The following is a 21,127-nucleotide window of genomic DNA, read 5'->3' as shown; positions in this document are numbered from 1 at the left end:
ACATAATGGGTGGTATAGAAAATTAGGGGCAGTGATGCATCCAGCTATTGTTGTTTCCTAGAGGCCATTTAAGTAGCCGGGTGGTCGATTACCTGCCTCAATTCAAGAAATAAAAAAGTTCAATTATAAAAAATAAAAATAAAAAAGTTATTACTATTTCCTCGGTAACAGCTATCTATAATGAGGAAGAACTAAGTATTTTGGATTTTTTTTTTGTTAATTTTTGGTTGATTTACTCGCCTAATACTTACTGGTGGATAGTTTCCTTTTAGAATAAGTCAGCATGGGCTAAATTGCCAGTTAAATCTAGCTGCTATCACATTTCACATTTTTCAATCAAGCTCGAGGGAGAAGAAAACTAACTGATCTTAAAATTTCTGTCTCCTCCTTTGGAACCAGCCAACCTGGAACTTCCTTGTCATGATATTGAAAGCAAATGATCAAATTTACTCCCATGAGATCTCATGTAACATTGCATAATGATTAAACTAATATCGCTGCAATGTCAATACACTACAATAATTGCTATATTAAGTGATAGTTTCTTTATTTCTGTAAGTATAAACAGAGCAGCAGTCAAGCATTAGACGGATTACAGAAGGTTAGAATAAACAATTATGGTAAATTGCCTTTTCAATTTCAAAAATAGATCCTAACCTTATGTATTGTACTAAATACACCTTTGACTAGCCAAAATTTCCACCCCAATGACTCCTATAAAACGGGAACGCTTCCACTTGCTTGCTGCATGGACCCTAGCGATTGTCCTACAAAACCAAAAACATCACCTTGTAGCTAATTTTCATCCCATATGACTTGAATATCAGCAATTAAAATGAAAAAGAAAAAAAGAAATGTGTCATAAACATGCCTTAGACAAGTTGAGCATCTATACATACATATATATATATATATATATATATATATTTCCAGTGACCAAGCAATGAGAATATTTTCAGTTAAGGGCTTTGGTTGTTTCACGGAAAATGTTTTCCTATTTTCCGTATTTTCTAATGTTTGGGGCGCTCAGAAAAATGAGTTAACAGATAAATATTTAAAATATTTTTTTATTCAAAAGAAAATTTTAGTCATTTTTAAAGAAAAAGGCTTTCTCTTTTAAAAAGAAAAAAATCATTTTTCATTTTCTAAAATTTGATAATCTTATTTAAATGTAAAAACACTTATACATATATTATATAAACACATATATTTAGTTTAACATTGCAACCAAATAATGAAAAATATTTTTTTAAAAAATATTTTCTTCGAAAAACATTTTCCATATATAGGTTATTTTCCGTATAACAAACGAAGCTCAGGTATCAAAAACTGGTGGTCACAATTAGATGGGTTAAAAGCTATAATGCGGTACATATTCAGCAGTGCAGCTGACAGTCTAATAGTTATTAGGCTTTATTCCAATCAGCACTTCTAACCAAGTTGCCCATAATTTAGCATTTTATGAGTTTAGCTTATGCTTAGTTGGCAGATGATTCAAAAATAAAGAACTTAAATTCTATAACAATATGACAGAAGTAGTAGACTACCAGAGTTGCCTGCAAAAGAATAAGGCTTTGGAAGATATTTGCTTCTGACCAATACAGGAGCAGTCTGAGGCCTTAGAATGTTATCAACAGAAAGCTGATTTGAGAAGCTAGTGGCTGGTATGCATCCTCCTGATTTATCCAAGCACAATTCTGAGCTTTGTGCAAGAATTTGATCAGGTTTAAATGCAGAAGGCTCTCTCTGTTATGCAAGGAATAAAGAGTAAGACTCTCTATGTTTCACAAGGAATAATGATTAAATAGTTCCTCATCAAATAATGTTCAAGCAACCCAGCAAAATCATGTAGTTTAAACAAAGATGCAGAAAAAACACTTAATTGGTTATAACTATAACTAGATGAAGCCCTACAGAGCCATTTTACCATGTAAGTTGTAGAGATTTATATAACTCAAGGAACCTGAACTTCCAAGAAGAGAATGCACATTGACGCATTCTTAGTTCAATTGATATGACTTGCACTGAACTTGCTCCTTAATACAGTTCTTGAGATAAAATATTAAAAAGAACGTAACTGGATTATGCATGGTGGCAAGTGAAGTTCTAAACAGTATTTCTTATTTCTATCATATTATCAAGATAAGACACATTATGTTCATTAAAAAAAAAAGGTAACAACAGAAGTCAGAATTAATAGGCGCAAACCTTCTTGTTGAGAAGGTTATCCACTTGCTCAGGTGAACATTCCTTACAGGATGAAGATGGTAATTGAATTATAGTTTCCTGTGATACTTCTGCACTTGCTTGGTACATATGAGCAACTGCCGACCGAAGGCGATTGTTCCTCTGAGAGTAATAAATTTTTGTAGCAAGGGGAACTGGAATATCTGAATTAATTGCATTAATTGTTATTGAGTATCAAGAAAGAAAGGAAAGCATTTAAAGTCAAGAATCAGAAAAAGAAGATTTAAGATGAGTCACATAAATGTTATGGAGAATACAACTTAAAGTACAAGGAGAATACCTTTTGTCAGCAGGCAATTTCCTTGAGTTTGCCCAGGGAACTTAGAGACGATAGCAAAATCATTTGGCAAGTCACCACCTGAAGATGACTCTATTTGAAAATCCTTGACTAAATAAATGCAAGAAAAACAAGTCATGACAGTCCATATGTCATGTACTCATGTTCAGCAGCAGCAACTAAAGAAAGATTAATAACTAAATTTTAAAGTAGAATTGCAATGTTCAAGCAGTTCTATGAAGTTACGACTTATGCGTTATGAGATTAAAAAAAAAGAAAAAATCTCAAAACATGGCTTTGAGAAATAAGAGGAATTTGAGAATAATATATGGGGCCTTACTGGAAAAACTGTCTTGGGCACTTGTGAATTTTGTTAGGCCAGAAGCTTTTTCTGTATCATTTGATAACAACAGATGCTGACTTGATGATACACTACAAGAACAAAAAGGGAAATGTGACATGTAGAGGATGACTCAATAATTATAGATAAATGCATTTAGGAAAACCTAGTGCTTAAAATTTAGAGAGGATTCTTGATCGTATAAACCCAAAACCTACCACCACCCAACCAATACATAGCAGCAACAGTTCCACATTCTTCGCAAAAGATGGGCATGTTGGGGGACACAGCAGTGCAGTGAAGTAACTCACATGGCTAAATTATGCTTTATCATTTATCCGCAAAATAAAGACCCATAATAAGGTAAGCACTACAAATCATTCTCCTGTTAAATGCCACAAATAAAGTGGACACATTTTCAGCAAAAGTAACCCTAAAAGACATGTGTTTAAGTATAATAGTACAACAATTACATGAAACCCATAAATGAAAAGTTAAGAAATAGAAATAATAGAAGTTATGGAAAGAATGAGGACATCAAATGCAGAATCTAAATAATGACTCTGACAATGATGATAAACATAATTTAAAGCAGTCACATTGCATTAAGAACAAAGAAAGCATACAATTTAAAGCGTTTTGTTGGAGGCGGCATCATACAGGCCGAGTAATCTGTATGTTCAGGACTTTCTCCTTTACCGTCCATCATAAATGCCACATCTACACATGCAGGATTTCCTAATCAACATAAGGAAAGCAAAGAATCAAGCTAAGTTCTTTTTTTTTTTTTTTTTTTTTTTACAAATATAAACCTATCTGTAGAGGTTACAACATACTACCAACTACTCAGTTGTCGCCAACATAAAGCATGTATTTGAAAGCATAAGCAACTCAATTTAATTGACCAACACCAATATTGCTACATATGGGATTTGCTACAAAGCAATCATAAATTTATGTCAATATAGTAAAAGGTCTGTCTCCAAAAACAGAGACTTTTAGTGATTTCTTTGTAAGTGCAATCTCAATTGCTATCTATCACTACCAAACTACTCTGCCATACAAAGGTTACAACCAAATTTTGTATCACATGGGAAAAAACTGAGGACCAAATTACTTTTCTGTTACAAAAGAAAGTAATCTTAAAGTACCAAAGAGTACATTATCTGCTGACATTTGCCCAAAGAAAAAAAAAGCCCACATGATTGAAAACTACATCTGTTGTCCTCAAAATAGGATTAATTTCCCACTGGAAGTTCATCACTGAACCCTACTAGAAATCCATGATCGAATTGATAGATCAAACCTCTACAGTAGATGTAAATGACCACTGCCAGGCAAATAACAATTACAGCACAATGTAACCATCCAAGCATGGGTTAATCTTTTGCTTTTTTTTTTTGTCCTTTTTTTTTTTTGAGACGTAAGGATTGCCATCCAAAATTTGAAGAAATGAGTAATAAACTTGGAATAACCACCCAGACGAGCAGGCGCAATAAAGAGGCATTTTGCGTAAAACACAAGAAATGTTTTTTAGGTGGATTAAGAGGTATAGTTCCAGTAAGTGTGTACTCAAAGATCAAGGTTGGTATCATCAAGGGCACCTGCCTCAGTATCAAGGTAGAACAGAGGATCTCAAAATATTAAATATGACTTAGACTCAACAGTCAACACAATGACAACTGACAACAGCATCAACTCAAGGAAAGTGACATCATTATTATGCCAACCAAGGAGAAATCTATCCACTTAACTAAAGAGTCACAATACAGGAGAAATGGGGGAAAAACACATCATTGATAAAGAATAGGCCAGACTCTAGGCAAATCAAATTAAGAGTGACATGCACATACTCTTTGTATCCATGGAGAATGAAGATGACCTTCTGGGTCGCCCATCCAACTGAGACTCAGAGGCAGCCATATCTTCTGCATCTATAGATACAGACCTTCCTTGCTCTGCAACAGGTGTAGCTTGGTCTAATGTAAGTTAAGAACCAAAAGGAAAATATCACTGCCATCAAAACACACTAGCCTGTATAAAGAACCAGAAATAAGAGTTTGTTTAAAATGATATGCAAAACTCAAAAGATCAAAATATGATCATATACATAGGGCTGAGCAGAATTTGGTTCAAACCGAAAAACCGAACCAAACCGAGTCAATTCGGTTCAATCGGTTCGGTTTTAAAATTCAAACGGTTTGATTCGCTTTTACATTATAAAAATTTCGGTTATTTCGGTTCGGTTCGGTTCGGTTTTGAAGAGAAAAAATAGTTAAACCGAACCGAACCGAATAGTAATTTATATATTAAAATCGAACCAAATCAAACCGAATCGATTTTTGAATTGATTTATTTTTATGAAAAATTTATGAATTATATTTAATTTTATATATATTAATTGTTTAATTTCATTGATTAATGGTTATTAGGTTCAAACCAAAGTCAAAATTAGACCAAATAACTTGAAAATCAAGTCTAAATTAAAAAATCAATAAAAAATAAAACCGATCGGTTTAAACCAAACCGAACCGAAATAGAGCGGTTCGGTTCGATTCGGTTTTTCACCCATTTCGGTTCGGTTCGGTTCGGTTCGGTTTCTAAAATTTAAAATTCGATTTTATAATTTAATTCGGTTCGGTTTGGTTCGATTCGAACCCAATGCTCACCCCTACATATACATGATTCTAGCTCTTTGCACCAAACCACAGTTAGGTTCAAAATAATAATGAAATATGAACAAGGCAAATATACTAATGAAAGAAAAGCAGGAATTTAAACCAGTGTTTAAAGTCCAATACCAAATCCAAATGAAAACCTTTAAAAAAACAAGGATACTAATATGAGAAGTTAATAACTTTTTCCTCTCCTTCCTTGGAGGTTTCCTGTGCCCTACATTACCATCAAGCTCCAATGTCGTTTCTTCTGCAGAATTTAAGGATCTACAAAGTTCTGGAAAAAATGAGGAAAAAGAAAACAACCCAACTCAGAGCAGCACAAGCACCACTGAATTTGAAGAGAGAGTAAAACTAGGTAAGCAATTCGCATATAGCCCATTATGTAAATGTGGTCGCCCCAAAAAACACACATGCATGCCTACAAGGTTTCAAGATTGGACAACCAATAAGGCAACACCATCCATACTTCATTGGTTTCTAGTCTGGATCAAAAAATTATAATTATTGTTGATAAATGCTTATCTAGCCTTATCTAGAGAAGACTGAAAATTTCAGTAAACTCATCCTAAGATTAAAAATTTTGTTGACAAACAATTATCAAAAGCCACATTAACTCTCATTGCCATAACAGAAAGACGAGCTTGAAAGAAAAGGCAAAGGGGATGGGAGGAAAAAAAAGAAAAGAAAACCTCAAAACCTGCATGAGCTGCATACTGACTGGTCTTCACTGGTTTCTTGCAAGCATTACAACAAACCTTCACCATTATGTTACCCAATCAGATAAATTATGTAAAGTTGAAATTTGTTAATGTAGATGCAAAAGACAAACTTCCATACAATGACCAAATGAATAACCAAGACGTTATCATTAACATAAAGAGTTTCATAGCATTGCTCAACCTTACCAAATCCAAAGGATCAGTCATAGGTTTCAAACCAAAAACATGCATATCTGCAGAAGGAAATCAACATGCAGATAAAGAACTTGACATTACGGCAAAACTTAAAAACTGAGCAGAAATAACATGCAACAAAATTAACACTTAGAATTGCAGTTAATGTCACCATGACCTTGTACTTAAATTTAGGCGTTCCTGTTTGGGCAAGGCCATATAGGCTCACTCTTACCTGCATGGAAAACATCACCTGGCTAAGACCCAGGAACTTAGCTAGTCTTGGACCCTAGATCTCCCAAACAACGAAGGCATTCATTTCCCTATTCCCGCTGCAAATTCTTAAAGAAGGCCCCATCCATTATGGTTAAAACTTCCCAGTGTAATATTTGATGCTAAGAATATTACCTTCTTCATCAAGCAAATTTGCTTCATCTGCCTCATGTAATTCTCTGTAAATGCATTGATTAGCCAATTTCTGTTGGCCAATTTCCTCTGTCAAATTGCAGGACTAATATGAATACAAATTTGAAACAAAACAACCAATGAAATATCACTTAACATATAGAGTTTAATTGATTCCCCTTTTTTAAGAATTTAATTTTTGTAGGAAAAAATAATGTAGTTAAATCCTCAATATAAAATTATCTCATAAATCTTGAATACAAAATTCTCATGATACCTGCAATGGTTTGTGATAAACTTCCTGCAGCCAGAAGCCTAGCCATGACAGCCATTCTCCCAGTTCCTAGCGAACATACCATCGATACTAACTACTTGGGAATCTATACACTGCAATTACCAACATATGTATCAGCTACCACCATCAAAATATGTAAGCAACCTGATACTGACTTATCTCCACATGCATGGGCACAGAACAGCTCAAATTCAATCCTACTAGCATAGTGACAAACTAAGAGAAAGGAGGAGGGGGGGTGGGGTGTGAGGAGAGGGAAAAAGAGCCCTTTTTAACTAGATTAAATACGGAAAACAATTAAAAAGAAATATTTGGATTGGCATAATCAGGAATATTTCACAACCACAAATAAGTTCCAGTGCCATGCAATTCAAATCCATGGCAATATACAAACTAACAAAAACAAAAAAACATCATAAACCTACACAAGGAACGCAGCCCTAAGATCGAATTCAAAGAGATTATTGGAAGAAAGTGACTATTTAAAACGATCAAATCAGTACGAAAAGAATCTAAAAGCAAAAGAAAGCTCACCTCAAATCTATAAAAGACAAATATCTCCTAAAATTATCCTATAAGAACAAAAACCTTTGAGTCAACGACAAATCAATAAAAAAAATGCCGATCTCGTGCAATGCGCGTGCGAAGAAGAGGTGGACGAGAGAAGCAGATAGAGCAGCAATGGAAGAGCAGTGTAGAGGGAGATTAGGAGAGAATTTACAATAGCCAAAAACACAGTATCTAGGGGTTCTTCCTTCTTCTTCTCTCTCCTCGCGCAGAGGGAGTGAAGAAGAGGTGGCAGATTGACGAAGCTAAAATTGGCAAGCTGTTTTCTACTGGGTTGGGTTTTGGCCGCTTGCAAGTTATCATGTCACGAGCGTTTGCTTGCGAAACCGATTCTATTGTCCTCATGTGATACGCAGCGCACCACATTTCAAACTTCTCGTAACTTTTCTAATTTTGGGTTATGAGTGGAGCCCATCTTATCCTGCCAGTTCCATGTACAACGAACTGGGCTTTGACCCTTCAAGCCTAAGCATGATTAATATATGTGGTTGGGCCGAAGACCAGCTCCTACAATTGCTTTTGCCCAACTGTTAAAAATATTAAAAATAAATTATACATGAATATAAAAAAAATAAATTATGCCTTGAAAGAGTAGATAAAAGTTTTATTTTTTTAATACTTAATATTTTAAAATAAAATGAATTTACCAATATTTATTTAATCTAATGAAAATTTTTAAAATAAAAATATAAATATAATCTCATCATAGTCATCAAATTGCCTACAATGATACAATCAGCTATAATTTTCTTTATAAATTGAGAAATTAAAAAAATTGGCTCGGCTCTTTCAATCTTTATTCAAACGATCCAACCACAAACAAAATTCCTCACTTTCGGACCCCCCCCTTTTGTTTCATGATTACACAACCAAACGTGAAATCTTCATCACGAAACGACATAGTCAGAGTAATCAAACGTGTTAAAACGACATGGTGGACAATACAATATGGCCAACATCCACGCGATAGTGGACTTAGCAAACAAAGTTAGTATACCAAGGTTCATGATTTTACCTGAGAGGAAGATCATGGTCAAATGGGGGACCCGACAAGGCAATGGAGCCACGTGGCACAACAGAAGGAGATGATGTAGGGCTTGGGGTTCATCATATGATCCTCGAAGCATAAATAGAAATTGATGTGGTTTGTCGGGATTAAGGTAGGCCAGCAATGATAGCATGCTGGCCAAAATATGCATTAAGGGTGCTCGTAGTCAGTTTTATAGTGAAAAGGTGGCCATCATCCGTACAACTCTATTTCCAGTTGCTCAACAGCTATCGGTGAGACGCATGGGTCCGTACAGATCTGCCATCGACCATCCAGAGTGGGAAACCATTTGGTTTTGACTTTGGGCTGAAAAAAATTTTAATTAATATAATATTTTATTATTATAAATAAAAAATCTTTATAAAAAAAATTACAATAATGAAAATGATAAAGAGGGTGTATGATTTAGTTATTGTATTTAATTTGATTTATAAATTAATATAATTATTTAAAATAATTTTAAATTCATAAGTAAATATATTTTATTATTTATTTATTTATTTAATTAAATAAGTGATTATATTATTATATTAATTTTTAAAAATATTAATATTATTCTTAATTAATGATTATAATACTTAATTATATATATATATTTTTTTTAATTTTAAAAATTAAATTAATTTTAAATCTTTTTAATAAAATTTTTAAATTATTTAAAAGTTATTTTAAAATAATTTTATAAGACAATTAATTATATGTTTTTAATTTAGTTCATAAGTTAAAAAATTATTTTTAAGTTAAAAATTAAAAATAAATAGTTAAATCAAACATTTTAAAATATACTACAAAATAAAATTGGAAGAGCGAATTTGATTTAGTTTGAAAAACCTTAAAATAAAAAAAAATCAAATGTTTAAATTAAAATAAATAAATTAAACTAAATCAAATCAAATAATTTTAATTTAATTTTTTTTATTTATTTTCAGTTTCTTTATGAGATTATTTTTTATAAATTAAAAAGAGACATTATAATTCTAATTTATAAATTATAGAACACCATATTTTGAAGAAATTTGATTCATTTTAATTTTTTTAATAATTTTAAAAAATTAAATTATTACTAAATAAATTAAAATTCTGAATTAAGATTATTCAATTTAAAATTTCAATTCAAAATAAACAGTCACATGAAAAAAAAAAAGGAAAAATCTGTGCATAGATTCTATATTTCTGGATGAATTAAAAATATTAATACCTTAAAATAAATAAAAAAAGAAAAGTATCTGTGAGTTTAGACGACAAAATCATTCTCAACGGCCCCTTTCTTTAATCTTCCTTTTCTTTTTCCTTACCTTTTTTTTTTATTTTTTTCCCTCTATTTCCTTTTACCTGGAAATGTTACGCTACATCCAATACTATAATTATTAACCTCAATCGGGACCGTTGATGTACCATATATTTTCTATTAACGACCGTCGCGATGTAAAAATTTAAACTTTTGACTCCGGTCTTCGTTTTAAAGTTGTATATATTAATTTCTTTCGCGGCCTCTGCTATTCCATGTCGTATTCTCCTCCTCTGCTTCTCCCTTTCTCTCTTTCTCTCTCTCTCTATTTGCTTAGGCTTTACTGGATTGCTTAAAATCAGAGAATTTCTACGAAGCTTTTTGGCTTTCTATTGATACTTTGATCAGTTAAAGTTTCAAAAGCATCGAAGTTGCGTTTTGTTTTGTTTGAATTTTGCTTTCCTTAGCTTTTGAATTTGAAATAGCCAGAAATGCTCGAGCTTCGCGGTGAGCAAAAGTGAGTAAGTATGCGAGTCTCTGAATCGGTTTTTGTATGATAAATATTTGGATTGCTATGTGTTTTAGTAATCTCTGTTTGGACGGCGAGAAAAGAGCCGAGAAAATCTTAATGAAAAGTTTTTCTTTTTTTGGAAGAGGAATATAAATTTTTATTTTCAGATCGGTTGACTTAAATCATGCTATTTTCTATACTCGCAGGACTATGTTAACATAAAGCTAACCGCCATTGAAATGTCAGCTTACGGATTCAAGTTACAGGATTTGAAGGAAAGTTGAAAGCTTATAATCGAATCGTTTATTTTATATTATATCAGTTTCAGGATTTTCTTATCATATACGATTGTTTATGCTACAATGGCGCTCACTTTAGCTTCTGTTTTGTCGAAATCGGAGGAAATAGTAGGATCGGATCACTCATCAGTGGTATCGATAAATCTTTTTGTGGCACTTCTTTGCGCCTGTATTATAATCGGTCATTTACTAGAGGAGAACCGATGGATGAACGAGTCCATCACGGCCCTTGCTATTGTCAGTAATATCTTCCTTTGCTTACATTCAAGTTTGGATGTATAAAAGGCATAATTTGTAATAGGTTTGTGGTGAGTTAATGCAGGGTCTGTGCACTGGGGTGGTTATTTTGCTTACAACTGGAGGAAAGAGCTCACGTCTTTTAGTGTTTAGTGAAGATCTATTCTTTATTTATCTTCTTCCACCTATTATTTTTAATGCTGGGTAAGTTGGGTACTTCTGATATTCCCCAATTTTTTAATACTGAGTTTGTTCATTCATTGGTTTTAAGTGTTTATTTGTTTGATATTGGAGTTTAGTATGCATCTGCGGCACTTGATCATCGGTCTTATTGAGTTTTTGGTAGAATCGATCTTATTACTGTCTGGTGCTTGCTAATGATGTACATATTTTGCTGCTTTCCATGATATTACTTGATATGAAATGGTTCCGCTGTGCTTGGTTTCTCTTAAGTTTTAATTATAGTTTATCTTGATTGCTTTCCTGTTTGTTGCTTATTGATTTCTCATTATCAGACTTCTCATTAATTCTAGTTTAGAGGTAGTTTGCTGAAGTTAGAACAGAAATCTTGTCTGATTTATATAATTTCACTAAAAAAAAAAAAATACTGGAGACTGCTAAACTATCCTAGTACTGATGGCCTTTATCTTTTCAATAGAAGTGAAAAATTCAAAATCCTGGAAAGCATATCATGTTTTTAATTAGCTTTGAATTGGTGGGCAATGCATAAACATGTCAATAGTTTTGATGGAAATTACCGAAAGTAGAATAATGAAGGTACTTCCAGTACACTATTTTAAAATGTTACATTAAGGGAAAGCAACCTAGTGTGGAATCAGTTGTAATTGGGTTCAAGCCAAAAATGAAAAAGAATCATCTAATTATTCAACTGCCATACCTATTATCATAAGAATCTGTATTTTGCTGCTGTTGCAAAATCGGCTGATCTAATTCAAATAAGTCCAAGGGATAGAAGTGATTCCATTTGCCTTTTAGAAATTAGCGACTGTAGAAACTAGATTTGTTTGGATGGTATTAGCAGCCTTATAATTGAAGTGATGCCTACATCATTCACCAACACAAATGCTTTTCTTCTTTTGATTTTTTTATTGCTATTAGAGAATGTGTTTTAGGATACTCAATTTTCCAGACCACTGTTGGTGCTTCCTCTGTTCTCATTATTGATTTTGGTTGTTGCCTACCAGGTTTCAGGTGAAGAAGAAGCAATTTTTCCGCAATTTCATGACTATCATTCTCTTTGGTGCAGTTGGTACTCTGATATCCACTGTTGTCATATCAATAGGTACACTAAAACTGTCGAATGTAAGAGTAGATAATTTCCCATGGTGTCGTTTGTAGATGCTGCTGTGGATGATTGATTCTGTCCTATATTGTATTTTTATATCATGAAGAGGATACAAAAAACATTCATAAACGTCTAATGGTCAAATGAATTCTAAGGTTTTTCATATTTCTAATGCATGTTTTGCCATGTTTAGAACGAGAATAATTAAGTAGAGATTGAAAATAAATGCAAGACTTTGTATAGAAAATCATAAAGTTTGATTATAAAGTTTGAAAGGCAAACTGATTAAATTTTTTTCTTCTGAGAACTGGTCTTAGTTATGCTGTTCTCATGATTAATTTTTTTGTTTTTACTCAGGTGCTATGCACTTCTTCAAGAAAATGAACATTGGTTCCCTTGACATAGGAGACTATCTTGGTATGCTCAATTTCATTTATAGTTTGTTTTTCTTTTCCCCTAGTTTTCCTCCATTTTATGTATGCTTATCTCCTTTCATTGCAGCTATTGGAGCAATATTCTCTGCCACAGATTCTGTTTGTACCTTACAGGTATAAATGGCCTAGTGAAGCTAAAATCTTGTCACAGCTTTTGGGGAACAACATCCATAATTAATTAATTTTATGCTGCTGCAGGTGCTTAATCAGGATGAGACGCCTTTACTATACAGTCTGGTATTTGGAGAAGGTGTGGTAAATGATGCCACATCGGTGGTGTTTTTCAATGCAATCCAGAGCTTTGATCTCTCCCACATCAATTCAAGTGCCGCAATGCAATTTGTTGGGAACTTTCTAAATCTGTTTATCTCAAGCACCATTTTGGGAGTTTTAGTAAGTCTCCCTCTCTCTATATCTGTGTGTGTGTGTGTGTGTGTGTGTTTGTGTGGTTTGCATGCACTTCTTTGCTATGCACTTTCATGATATTATATTATATTTTTAATCTCTTCAGGCTGGACTACTCAGTGCATACATTATTAAGAAGCTTTACTTTGGCAGGTTTGTAAACATTGCGCTGCTCTTTAGCTTTTCATGTCATCTTAATGGTAGATAGAACATAGGAAAAACATAATGATCACAGCAGTTCAGTTGCAAGTGGCATAAAAAGAACAAAAAGATTTTGAATTTATGTGTGTATTATTGCTGTCAAATTTATTTGATTTACTTGCTGTTAGTACCTTCTAATCTCGTACTGACCTCAAGTTGCTTCTTGTTCACTTAATCTGATGGCAATTCATAATTATATGTTGTCACAGTTACATGAAAGGAATTTCAGTGCAGTGACTCAGTAATGTTCTTATAATTTCTGTTTTATTGCAAAATCCAGGCACTCTACTGACCGTGAGGTTGCTCTAATGATTCTCATGGCTTACCTTTCATATATGCTGGCTGAAGTAAGTTTCTAACAAACAGTAAAAGTCACCTCACCTGGGACCCTTGTTTTCTGCTTCCTTCTACTAGTAGATTTATTTGGGGACAAAAGGCATTCTAACCTTGTTGAAATTTTGGTTTTTCTTGCAGCTATTCTATTTAAGTGCAATTCTCACTGTATTCTTTTGTGGGATTGTTATGTCTCACTATACATGGCATAATGTGACTGAAAGTTCAAGAGTGACAACTAAGTATGTTAAGCTATATCTGCTTAAATGTTACTGTGGAAGTTTCAATAACAATCTTCCCTTCTGTTTTCTTTAGAGATGTTGGCTTAGTTGTTGCGTTACTAATATTTTGGTTTCTTATCAACCATTTCAGGCATGCTTTTGCTACTTTGTCATTTGTTGCTGAGATATTCATTTTCCTGTACGTTGGCATGGATGCCTTGGACATTGAGAAATGGAAGTTTGTAAGCCATAGGTAAGGCTACTGTGAGATTAGGGAAACAAATTCCAAGATTGCATAAACAAGTCAAATGCAGATAAGTGTACCATTTTCTGAGTGTGGGGTTAATTACTCTTGTTTTTCTCAGCCCTGGGATGTCGGTTGGCGTGAGTGCAATACTCTTGGGATTGGTTCTGGTTGGAAGAGCAGCCTTTGTTTTCCCCTTATCCTTTCTATCCAACTTGACTAAGAATGAGAAAATTGACATAAAGCAACAGGTGCTGCATTCAAGCTATTCTAATTTCTAACATTAATTTTCATGAATAATGAGCTAAATGTCTCTGTGGAATTTTGCTTGGCAGGTAACAATTTGGTGGGCTGGTCTTATGCGTGGTGCTGTTTCAATGGCTCTTGCTTATAATCAGGTAAAGAAGATTGAATGTGCTTACTTTTGTTACAGGAAGTGAACTGAAATTTTCCTTTTTAGCTATAATCCTTTGATACTAGTTCCCTTTGTTCCACCTCCAGCAGCAATATAGTCCTGCTACACACAGGGATGTCTTTCGGTGTGCAACATAGGGGTTTTGGAAATGGTTCCGGTAGACTTTCTGTTAAGGGATTTACATTCCCTTAATGGAGTATGTTCACGTCCACTGAATGATGTACTTGTTTTTATCTGTGCAGTTTACCAATTCAGGCTATACGCAGTTGCGTGGGAGTGCAATCATGATCACCAGTACCATTACAGTTGTCCTTTTCAGCACAGTGGTAAAACACTATCTTATTTGTGTGCAAATTAGTATGAGAGGCAACCTGCTATAAACAAACTCTGCCCAATCTAAAATGGGCTTGGCCAGATGTAGAACCTCATGCCCATGTCCTGAAACACCGAAGACGCTGTTAGCTAATTGTGAGCTCTGTGCAGGTGTTCGGGTTGATGACAAAGCCACTAGTGAGGATCTTGCTTCCATCTCCAAAACACACTTCCAGCATGTTGTCTTCTGAACCGTCTAGTCCTAAATCCTTCACTGCGCCACTTCTCAATGGGCAAGATTTAGAGGACAACAAATGCAGCTACAATGTTTCCCGCCCAACCAGTTTAAGAATGCTCTTGAGCACCTCTTCTCACACTGTCCACCATTATTGGCGAAAATTTGATGACGCCTTCATGCGGCCTGTTTTTGGTGGCCGGGGTTTTGTGCCTTTTATACCTGGCTCCCCAACTGACGAAAGTCTTCTCCAGTGGCAGCATTGAGGAGAGAGAAACTTTCAACAAATATGTGACTACTAATTTATGTAGATAGGTCATGAAATCGGCTTTCGGTGTGAAATTTGTCAATAGCAATGGAGATTTCAGAGTGAGGTTGTGACGCCATTTTTATACTCAACACAGGCAGCTTGTAGTTTGTTTCAATTTTGGGGGGTTTTTGTTTTTGCCTTGTGTATATGGTTTGTCAAGTGAGATTGTGTTTCAGAGAGCATGTAGCTACGTAAGCGTTCCCACTTCCCACATTGGATTTCGTAAATTGACCACTTACTGTATTTTTACTGTTTTATTTGATGCATTGAAGGGAACATGATCACCGTTTTGATTTTTTTTTTAAAAAAAAAAGTAAAAACAATTGAGTGTTAAATAACTATAAAATTAATTTAAATTTAATTGAAGTTAAATAAGTCTTCATTTAATAAAATATTACTTTAATTTGTAAATATTAAAAATAATTAAAAATTATTAATTATTTTTAATTAAAATAAAATAAAATAATATGATGAATAAAATTTATTTAATATTAAAATTATTACTTTTAATGTGAGAATTTATTTGCCTTAATTAGAAATCACACAATTTATTTAGCCCAAAATTTGATTTTAGACTTGAGACCCTTGATAGCTTATTTGATTTTTTTTTATTTTTAAAGTGCAATATTATATTTTTCTTGGGAAACAGGACAAGACACAATTCAAAAAATATATATAGATTAAGGATTCACATGCATTTTGTAGCTGGGAATTAAAAAAAATATATTTATTTTATCTTCTCAGTATGAAATTAACAATTCAACATTCACCCTCTATTATGGCTTACATGGACTATCAGATAAACTGAGATCTGTTATATTATTAATATTATCTCCTAACGATAGTCCAGTCCTAACGTCTAAGTTAACAGACGAAGAATTAAAAGCATGCCAACTAATGAAGAAAAGGCCTGTTCATGATTAAGAATGCAATCCTACTAGCTAAAACAGCAATTCATCCACATTGTTTACTTTGCGAGTGCACGCTTTTGGCATTTAGGTGCTGAATTTGTAAATTATCATCTTTCAAACCAATACAATTTATGGTCTCACGTATGAAATAATGCAAAGCTTCTCACCATAAAGCTGTCAATTTTGTTACTTTAAGTTCTTTTATTACAAGAGATCAGCTCTCTTTACATGCACAATTTCAAGAACTACAGCATATATCACACATCAAATATGAACCCCAAAAAAAAATCTATTTTGACAATCAGATCCTCTTCTGCCTATAGATGAAGAAGGTATCCAAATGCCAGACTGATGAGAGCAACCGTACAAACATACAGAAGAGGAAAACCCACCTGAACTCTTTTCATGCTTTTTCTCCTTAACAACTCCTACAAAGGGGAAATAGCATATATCAGAAGCACCGTACACCAGGAAGATTTTTTACTTCTCTTAAACTTAAGCAAAAAACAAACGTACAAGATGGTTGGCCATCATCTGATCCAAGTTACATCTGCCCTACTCTCCTAAGCGTCCCAAGGATTAAAAACATGATTCAAGTTGTGACAGTAAAACATGACCGAGTTTGATTGGAATTTAGAAGCACAAAATTATTGAATAAAAAGAACTGCTGGAGTTCCGAAGTGGATATGAAAGAATAAGGCTTGTGTGTTAAAGAAAGTAGAGGCACCAAACGGTCCTCTGACAAGAAGTGCTCAGTTAATGTTAGTTATGTGAACTGTGAAGGCTATCTTCTGATTTGTCTATTTTGTAAAATATAACTACGCCTTTTCATCAAGCAAAAGTCATGATATATTATGCTATATAATGACATAATAAATATGAATACCCACTGGTAATCCCTTAGAGGATAAGTTTATCAGTTACTAGAATTTTGCTTTCACTGCCATCTCTTGAGTGAGGAGTGTTATGATATAGCTTTGTATTTGAATATGTTTTTTTTTAGGTCCAAATTATGTCTCAATCCAAAAAGTCCATTGCGCAACCACAATTGGACATTTTGTGAGATCAATAGCGGGCTCTAGTCCTAAGCTAAACGAAGAGTTTGGGTGGAGGCAATGTCTCTGCAGTATGAAACAATATAAATATAGTAAATTTTGTCTATTGTTAGAGTGTGAAATTTGGTTAAACCTACTGGGATTAGTGTTTAAAGAGTTAGAAGAGATTGTAACTTGTTCCTTTTATCATAGTAGAATTATTTGCTTGTTTGTGTATCCATTTTTCTTATTGTCTATATACCGTAATTGTGTGTGTCTTAAATTTATGAGAACCTTGGATTTGAACACCTAGTTTAACAAATAGCTTTTTCCTTTGGCATTAGTAAGGCATAATGGCAGAAAACTTCTCCTAGTTTTTATCTGGATTATTACTTATTAGCCTTAACAATAGGGAAAAATGCAGAGTGATAAATTACTCACTACTTCATGCTTGAGAAGATCCTTCTCTCTGATGGCTGCACTCCTCTCATCAATCAGCTTTGTGATAGTATGATCAGCCTGCAGAAACAAACAAATCAATAAGGATGAACTTGATAACAAGAGGTGTATATCATCATAAAAAAATTTCCCCAAAAATTTTTCACACTAATGTTTTTCAAAGATGAAATTTAAGTTATTATTACAATATAAATGGTATGATTTATGACAGCAGAGGCGTTTCCTCTGAACAGGACAAATGAATTCAAGGTTACTGTGCCACTAAGTTGAAGCCACAACGGTAGAGAACAGACCTCTCTTAGTTTTGAATCCATTAGATGTAGCTTTGATTTTAACTCCTCAAAATCCTTAATTAACTTTGGTTCCACTAGCTCCTTTGCTGATTCCAAGTTCATTTTATCATCAGCTTGTCTTGATTCAGCATCCTTAGCTGCCTTTAACACCTCTATATCCTTGGCAGGACAGCCTGCAACATCCTCCTCTAACTGATACAATAGACATAGCAATTATGTCAGGTATCAAGAGTGCTTGCTAAAAATGAATAAGCCTATTTTCTGATGCCACCTTTTAGTGGGCTAGATCTAGCATCCTAAGCTTTTCTTCCATTGAAAGTTGAAACAGAATTACAAACTATCAAAAACACAATGCCTAGACAACTACCAACATAAAGCAGCTACATTCATGACAACAGATCAAGCAATTGCACATGTAGGCCATGAGAATGCTCCTAGAACTAGACAAAAACAGATGAGTCAACATGCAACAAAGAAGAAACTTGAGGGAATGGGGGAGAGGAAGAGGAGGCACTGGAGCTTTGTTGAGACGATCTTACAACATTATATAATCCTTCTTACCCTTTGAGGTGGAGGTATGTTCTCAATGCCATTCTGTGCTATATCTTTGTGCAATGCAGCATCATAAGATGGATCTTTCTTCAACTCTCCATTATTTGGAAGCAGAACTGGTGAATGGGGTGGACTAATGAGAACCACCCTCAGCTTCTTCTCATCAATGTATTTCCCACTTTCTTTAGAAAACTGTCAAATAAGACAAGAAGAAAGTACTAAAGGGAAAATACAAAACAAAATACCATCTCATATTCTTAGTATAAAAATATCATAAACTGATAGGAAACAGCAAATACATACCATCCCAGATGTAATTTCCTCATCAGTTGTTCCAAAGGGCACATATGTGCTTTGAATAAGGAACTTGTCTTTGCACAGAAAATCAGGTGGAGCTACCTTCTGAGCTTGCATGGTAACTAAAAAAGCAAAAATGTGAACAGCAATCGATCTATTATATTTCCTGATAACGTAAGAAAATGGCAGTAACTTACTGGTTCCATTTCTACGGAAGTTATCTTATACCCTTGGTTCCAATTCCAATTATGACATGGCGTATTAGCCATAAATGCACAAAGTTCATTTTCCATTTTATCTAAGAAGTCATCTATCGTCATGCTTAACAATGTCCTTATGGGTATCAGAGCTTTCTTCATAATTGAGAATAAAAGCTTGTTTACTTTCATAAAAAGCAGATTTCTCACCCAAATCATTATAACTGAGCTTAAAATACGTGCTATCATTTTGTTCTCCTTTCTAAATGGCATAGTATAGAGGAGTAATGTTACGAACATATATTCAAGAAAAAAAATTCAGCTAATTTAAGAGAGAATATGGTCATAAACCTGTGAATTCACTAGTTGCTTTTGGCTTAATAATGCCTATGTTAGGCCGCACGCAATATTTTTTTGGAGATGTAGTCTTCACCTGCCAATAATTTTTGTGATTTAGTTGAGTTTTATTTGGTTATTCCAAGTATTCTTTTCAACAAAGCAATTTTCTCTATTTTCAAATAATATTCATAAGCATTAAACATTTGCACAGCTATTGCATTGCAGTCAAAATGTGAGGAATATAGAGGCCGCACCTTGAATGCAACATACTGATCAGACCTGTTACCCAGTTGAACTGAACACGAGCTTTGTTTCTTCAATTCAACTATATACGCCAAATTCGTTATTTCAGCAATTCATTTGACATATAATTCACGAGGAACAAAAAATGCACTATGTAGATTGAGCATAAATTATAAGTTTCCATGTAGGCGATTGCTCTTATATGAAAGAATGATAAATTTGTAAACTTAGAGATTGATGTAAGCCATTTCTAAGCTGGTTTCATTGTTAAGCAATCAATTTTATGGAAAAATGAGATGCCAATTTTAAACATATAATACAAGCAATGAAATTAACAGTGCCATCACAGTGAGCGACCTCCAAAAGCAGAGCAAATCATACTCACAGGTAAACTTGAGTTCCCGGGGCTGGATTTCCAATAGCTCCGAAGTCATGACTAAAAACAAAACCCAAAAAGAAAGAAAAAGAGAAAGCAAAATAGTTAATTAACCAATAAAAATTGAATACAGCATTAGAGAACGCAATTAAAATCCACTAACTAGATTAAGCATATAATTAACTACTTAATCAAAACTTATTATCCTATAACACACAAAACAGTAGTACAAGGCATACTGCTAGTTGGGAGAAAATGCAGATCCAAACAAGAAGAAGCTTCGAAATCGTCGAGAGAGGGATGCGTGCAGGTTGTGCAGGCGATAAAAATGATGTTTGGTGACTTGGGTGATAAACACTGCAATTTGAAATGGAGAGAGAGAGAGAGAGAGAGAGATAAAGTGTAAGAGAAGGAAGAATGTTACTGGAGAATGTGAGAGACAGTGAGCGTTTGGTCCCTGACACAGACGCTGAAGAGATGAGATAGGGAGAGAGAGAGAGAGCGGTTGTACCGGCTGCCTTCCACTTTCTTGTTTCGCTTCTTTGTTTCTATCAAAACTAACAACGCCTTTCCTGTCTCTCCAACGGCTCACTCGGCTTGCGCTCTTCTTTTTAACTACACGGACCCTAAGCTGGCACTCAAACCGCATCTGCGGGTGTTTGACGGAAAAAATTTATTTAAATTTAAAATATAAATATGTAAATTTTATTTATTTTATATATTTTTTTTATTACATATTATATTTTAAATTTATAATATTTTGAGTTTAGTATTTCATTTGAGTTAATTTATTTTAATTTCATTTAAATTTATTTAATTTGATTTATTTTAATTAAATTAATATTTCATTATTATTTAATAATTTTTAATATGTAAATTAAAAAAAAGATAATTAACTTTTGATTTTTATCTTTTAATATTTATTTTTCACCAAATAAAATTAATGAATCTTAATCCCATAATATTAAAATTACACTAAGATATT

General features: G+C 33.7%; 3 protein-coding genes across 11 annotated transcripts; 1 reads left to right on the top strand and 2 right to left on the bottom strand.

Annotated features, from left to right (window-relative positions):
• Positions 1 to 522: 522 nt before the first annotated feature.
• On the bottom strand, positions 523 to 8,029 carry LOC110647455 (uncharacterized). 9 transcript variants are annotated; one of them, XM_021801292.2, is made up of 13 exons: positions 7,670 to 8,026; positions 7,118 to 7,227; positions 6,844 to 6,930; positions 6,448 to 6,494; positions 6,240 to 6,297; positions 5,703 to 5,816; positions 4,718 to 4,837; positions 3,491 to 3,602; positions 2,865 to 2,956; positions 2,528 to 2,635; positions 2,209 to 2,390; positions 1,548 to 1,746; positions 523 to 767 (listed from the first exon to the last, which is right to left on the bottom strand). In XM_021801292.2, the coding sequence occupies exons 2-13, from the start codon at positions 7,197 to 7,199 to the stop codon at positions 715 to 717; spliced, it is 1,254 nt and encodes a 417-aa protein (XP_021656984.2). In that variant the 5' UTR covers positions 7,200 to 7,227; positions 7,670 to 8,026; the 3' UTR covers positions 523 to 714. The 9 variants fall into 9 exon arrangements, with proteins under 9 accessions (XP_021656984.2, XP_021656982.2, XP_021656985.2 ...); XM_021801290.2 differs by having other exon boundaries at positions 4,718 to 4,843; positions 7,670 to 8,024; XM_021801293.2 differs by having other exon boundaries at positions 4,718 to 4,843; positions 7,118 to 7,183; positions 7,670 to 8,024.
• A 2,212-nt stretch (positions 8,030 to 10,241) lies between these two features.
• LOC110647454 (sodium/hydrogen exchanger 1) lies at positions 10,242 to 15,719 on the top strand. The gene is made up of 15 exons (XM_021801288.2): positions 10,242 to 10,495; positions 10,696 to 11,025; positions 11,111 to 11,229; positions 12,231 to 12,328; positions 12,689 to 12,748; positions 12,833 to 12,879; positions 12,964 to 13,158; positions 13,277 to 13,323; positions 13,652 to 13,718; positions 13,846 to 13,946; positions 14,077 to 14,178; positions 14,291 to 14,420; positions 14,505 to 14,567; positions 14,827 to 14,910; positions 15,068 to 15,719. The coding sequence occupies exons 2-15, from the start codon at positions 10,852 to 10,854 to the stop codon at positions 15,395 to 15,397; spliced, it is 1,617 nt and encodes a 538-aa protein (XP_021656980.2). The 5' UTR covers positions 10,242 to 10,495; positions 10,696 to 10,851; the 3' UTR covers positions 15,398 to 15,719.
• A 777-nt stretch (positions 15,720 to 16,496) lies between these two features.
• Positions 16,497 to 20,718, bottom strand: LOC110647452 (vesicle-associated protein 2-2). Its single transcript, XM_021801283.2, has 9 exons — positions 20,382 to 20,718; positions 20,152 to 20,202; positions 19,778 to 19,848; positions 19,536 to 19,617; positions 18,994 to 19,109; positions 18,700 to 18,882; positions 18,139 to 18,330; positions 17,828 to 17,905; positions 16,497 to 16,780 (listed from the first exon to the last, which is right to left on the bottom strand). The coding sequence occupies exons 2-9, from the start codon at positions 20,198 to 20,200 to the stop codon at positions 16,670 to 16,672; spliced, it is 882 nt and encodes a 293-aa protein (XP_021656975.2). The 5' UTR covers positions 20,201 to 20,202; positions 20,382 to 20,718; the 3' UTR covers positions 16,497 to 16,669.
• Between the last annotated feature and the right edge of the window lie 409 nt (positions 20,719 to 21,127).

This window comes from Hevea brasiliensis, chromosome 15, assembly GCF_030052815.1.
Source record: "Hevea brasiliensis isolate MT/VB/25A 57/8 chromosome 15, ASM3005281v1, whole genome shotgun sequence".
Classification (NCBI taxonomy): domain Eukaryota; kingdom Viridiplantae; phylum Streptophyta; class Magnoliopsida; order Malpighiales; family Euphorbiaceae; genus Hevea; species Hevea brasiliensis.
This window is presented reverse-complemented; position numbering and strand designations above follow the sequence as displayed.

Bases quoted from the DNA above. Each gene is read 5' to 3' on its own strand.
- LOC110647455 (XM_021801290.2), bottom strand. From the start codon at position 7,199: ATGGTATGTTCGCTAGGAACTGGGAGAATGGCTGTCATGGCTAGGCTT. The intron at 3,603-4,717 runs GTATGTGCATGT...TATGTTGATTAG, and splicing joins ATTCTCCATGGATACAAAGA to GAAATCCTGCATGTGTAGAT. The intron at 1,747-2,208 runs GTTTGCGCCTAT...CTTGCATAACAG, and splicing joins ATAACCTTCTCAACAAGAAG to AGAGAGCCTTCTGCATTTAA.
- LOC110647454 (XM_021801288.2), top strand. From the start codon at position 10,852: ATGGCGCTCACTTTAGCTTCTGTTTTGTCGAAATCGGAGGAAATAGTA. The intron at 11,026-11,110 runs GTCAGTAATATC...GAGTTAATGCAG, and splicing joins CCATCACGGCCCTTGCTATT to GGTCTGTGCACTGGGGTGGT. The intron at 13,159-13,276 runs GTAAGTCTCCCT...TAATCTCTTCAG, and splicing joins GCACCATTTTGGGAGTTTTA to GCTGGACTACTCAGTGCATA.
- LOC110647452 (XM_021801283.2), bottom strand. From the start codon at position 20,200: ATGACTTCGGAGCTATTGGAAATCCAGCCCCGGGAACTCAAGTTTACC. The intron at 19,849-20,151 runs GTGAGTATGATT...TGGCGTATATAG, and splicing joins CCGGGAACTCAAGTTTACCT to TTGAATTGAAGAAACAAAGC. The intron at 19,618-19,777 runs GTGCGGCCTCTA...AATTATTGGCAG, and splicing joins ATCAGTATGTTGCATTCAAG to GTGAAGACTACATCTCCAAA.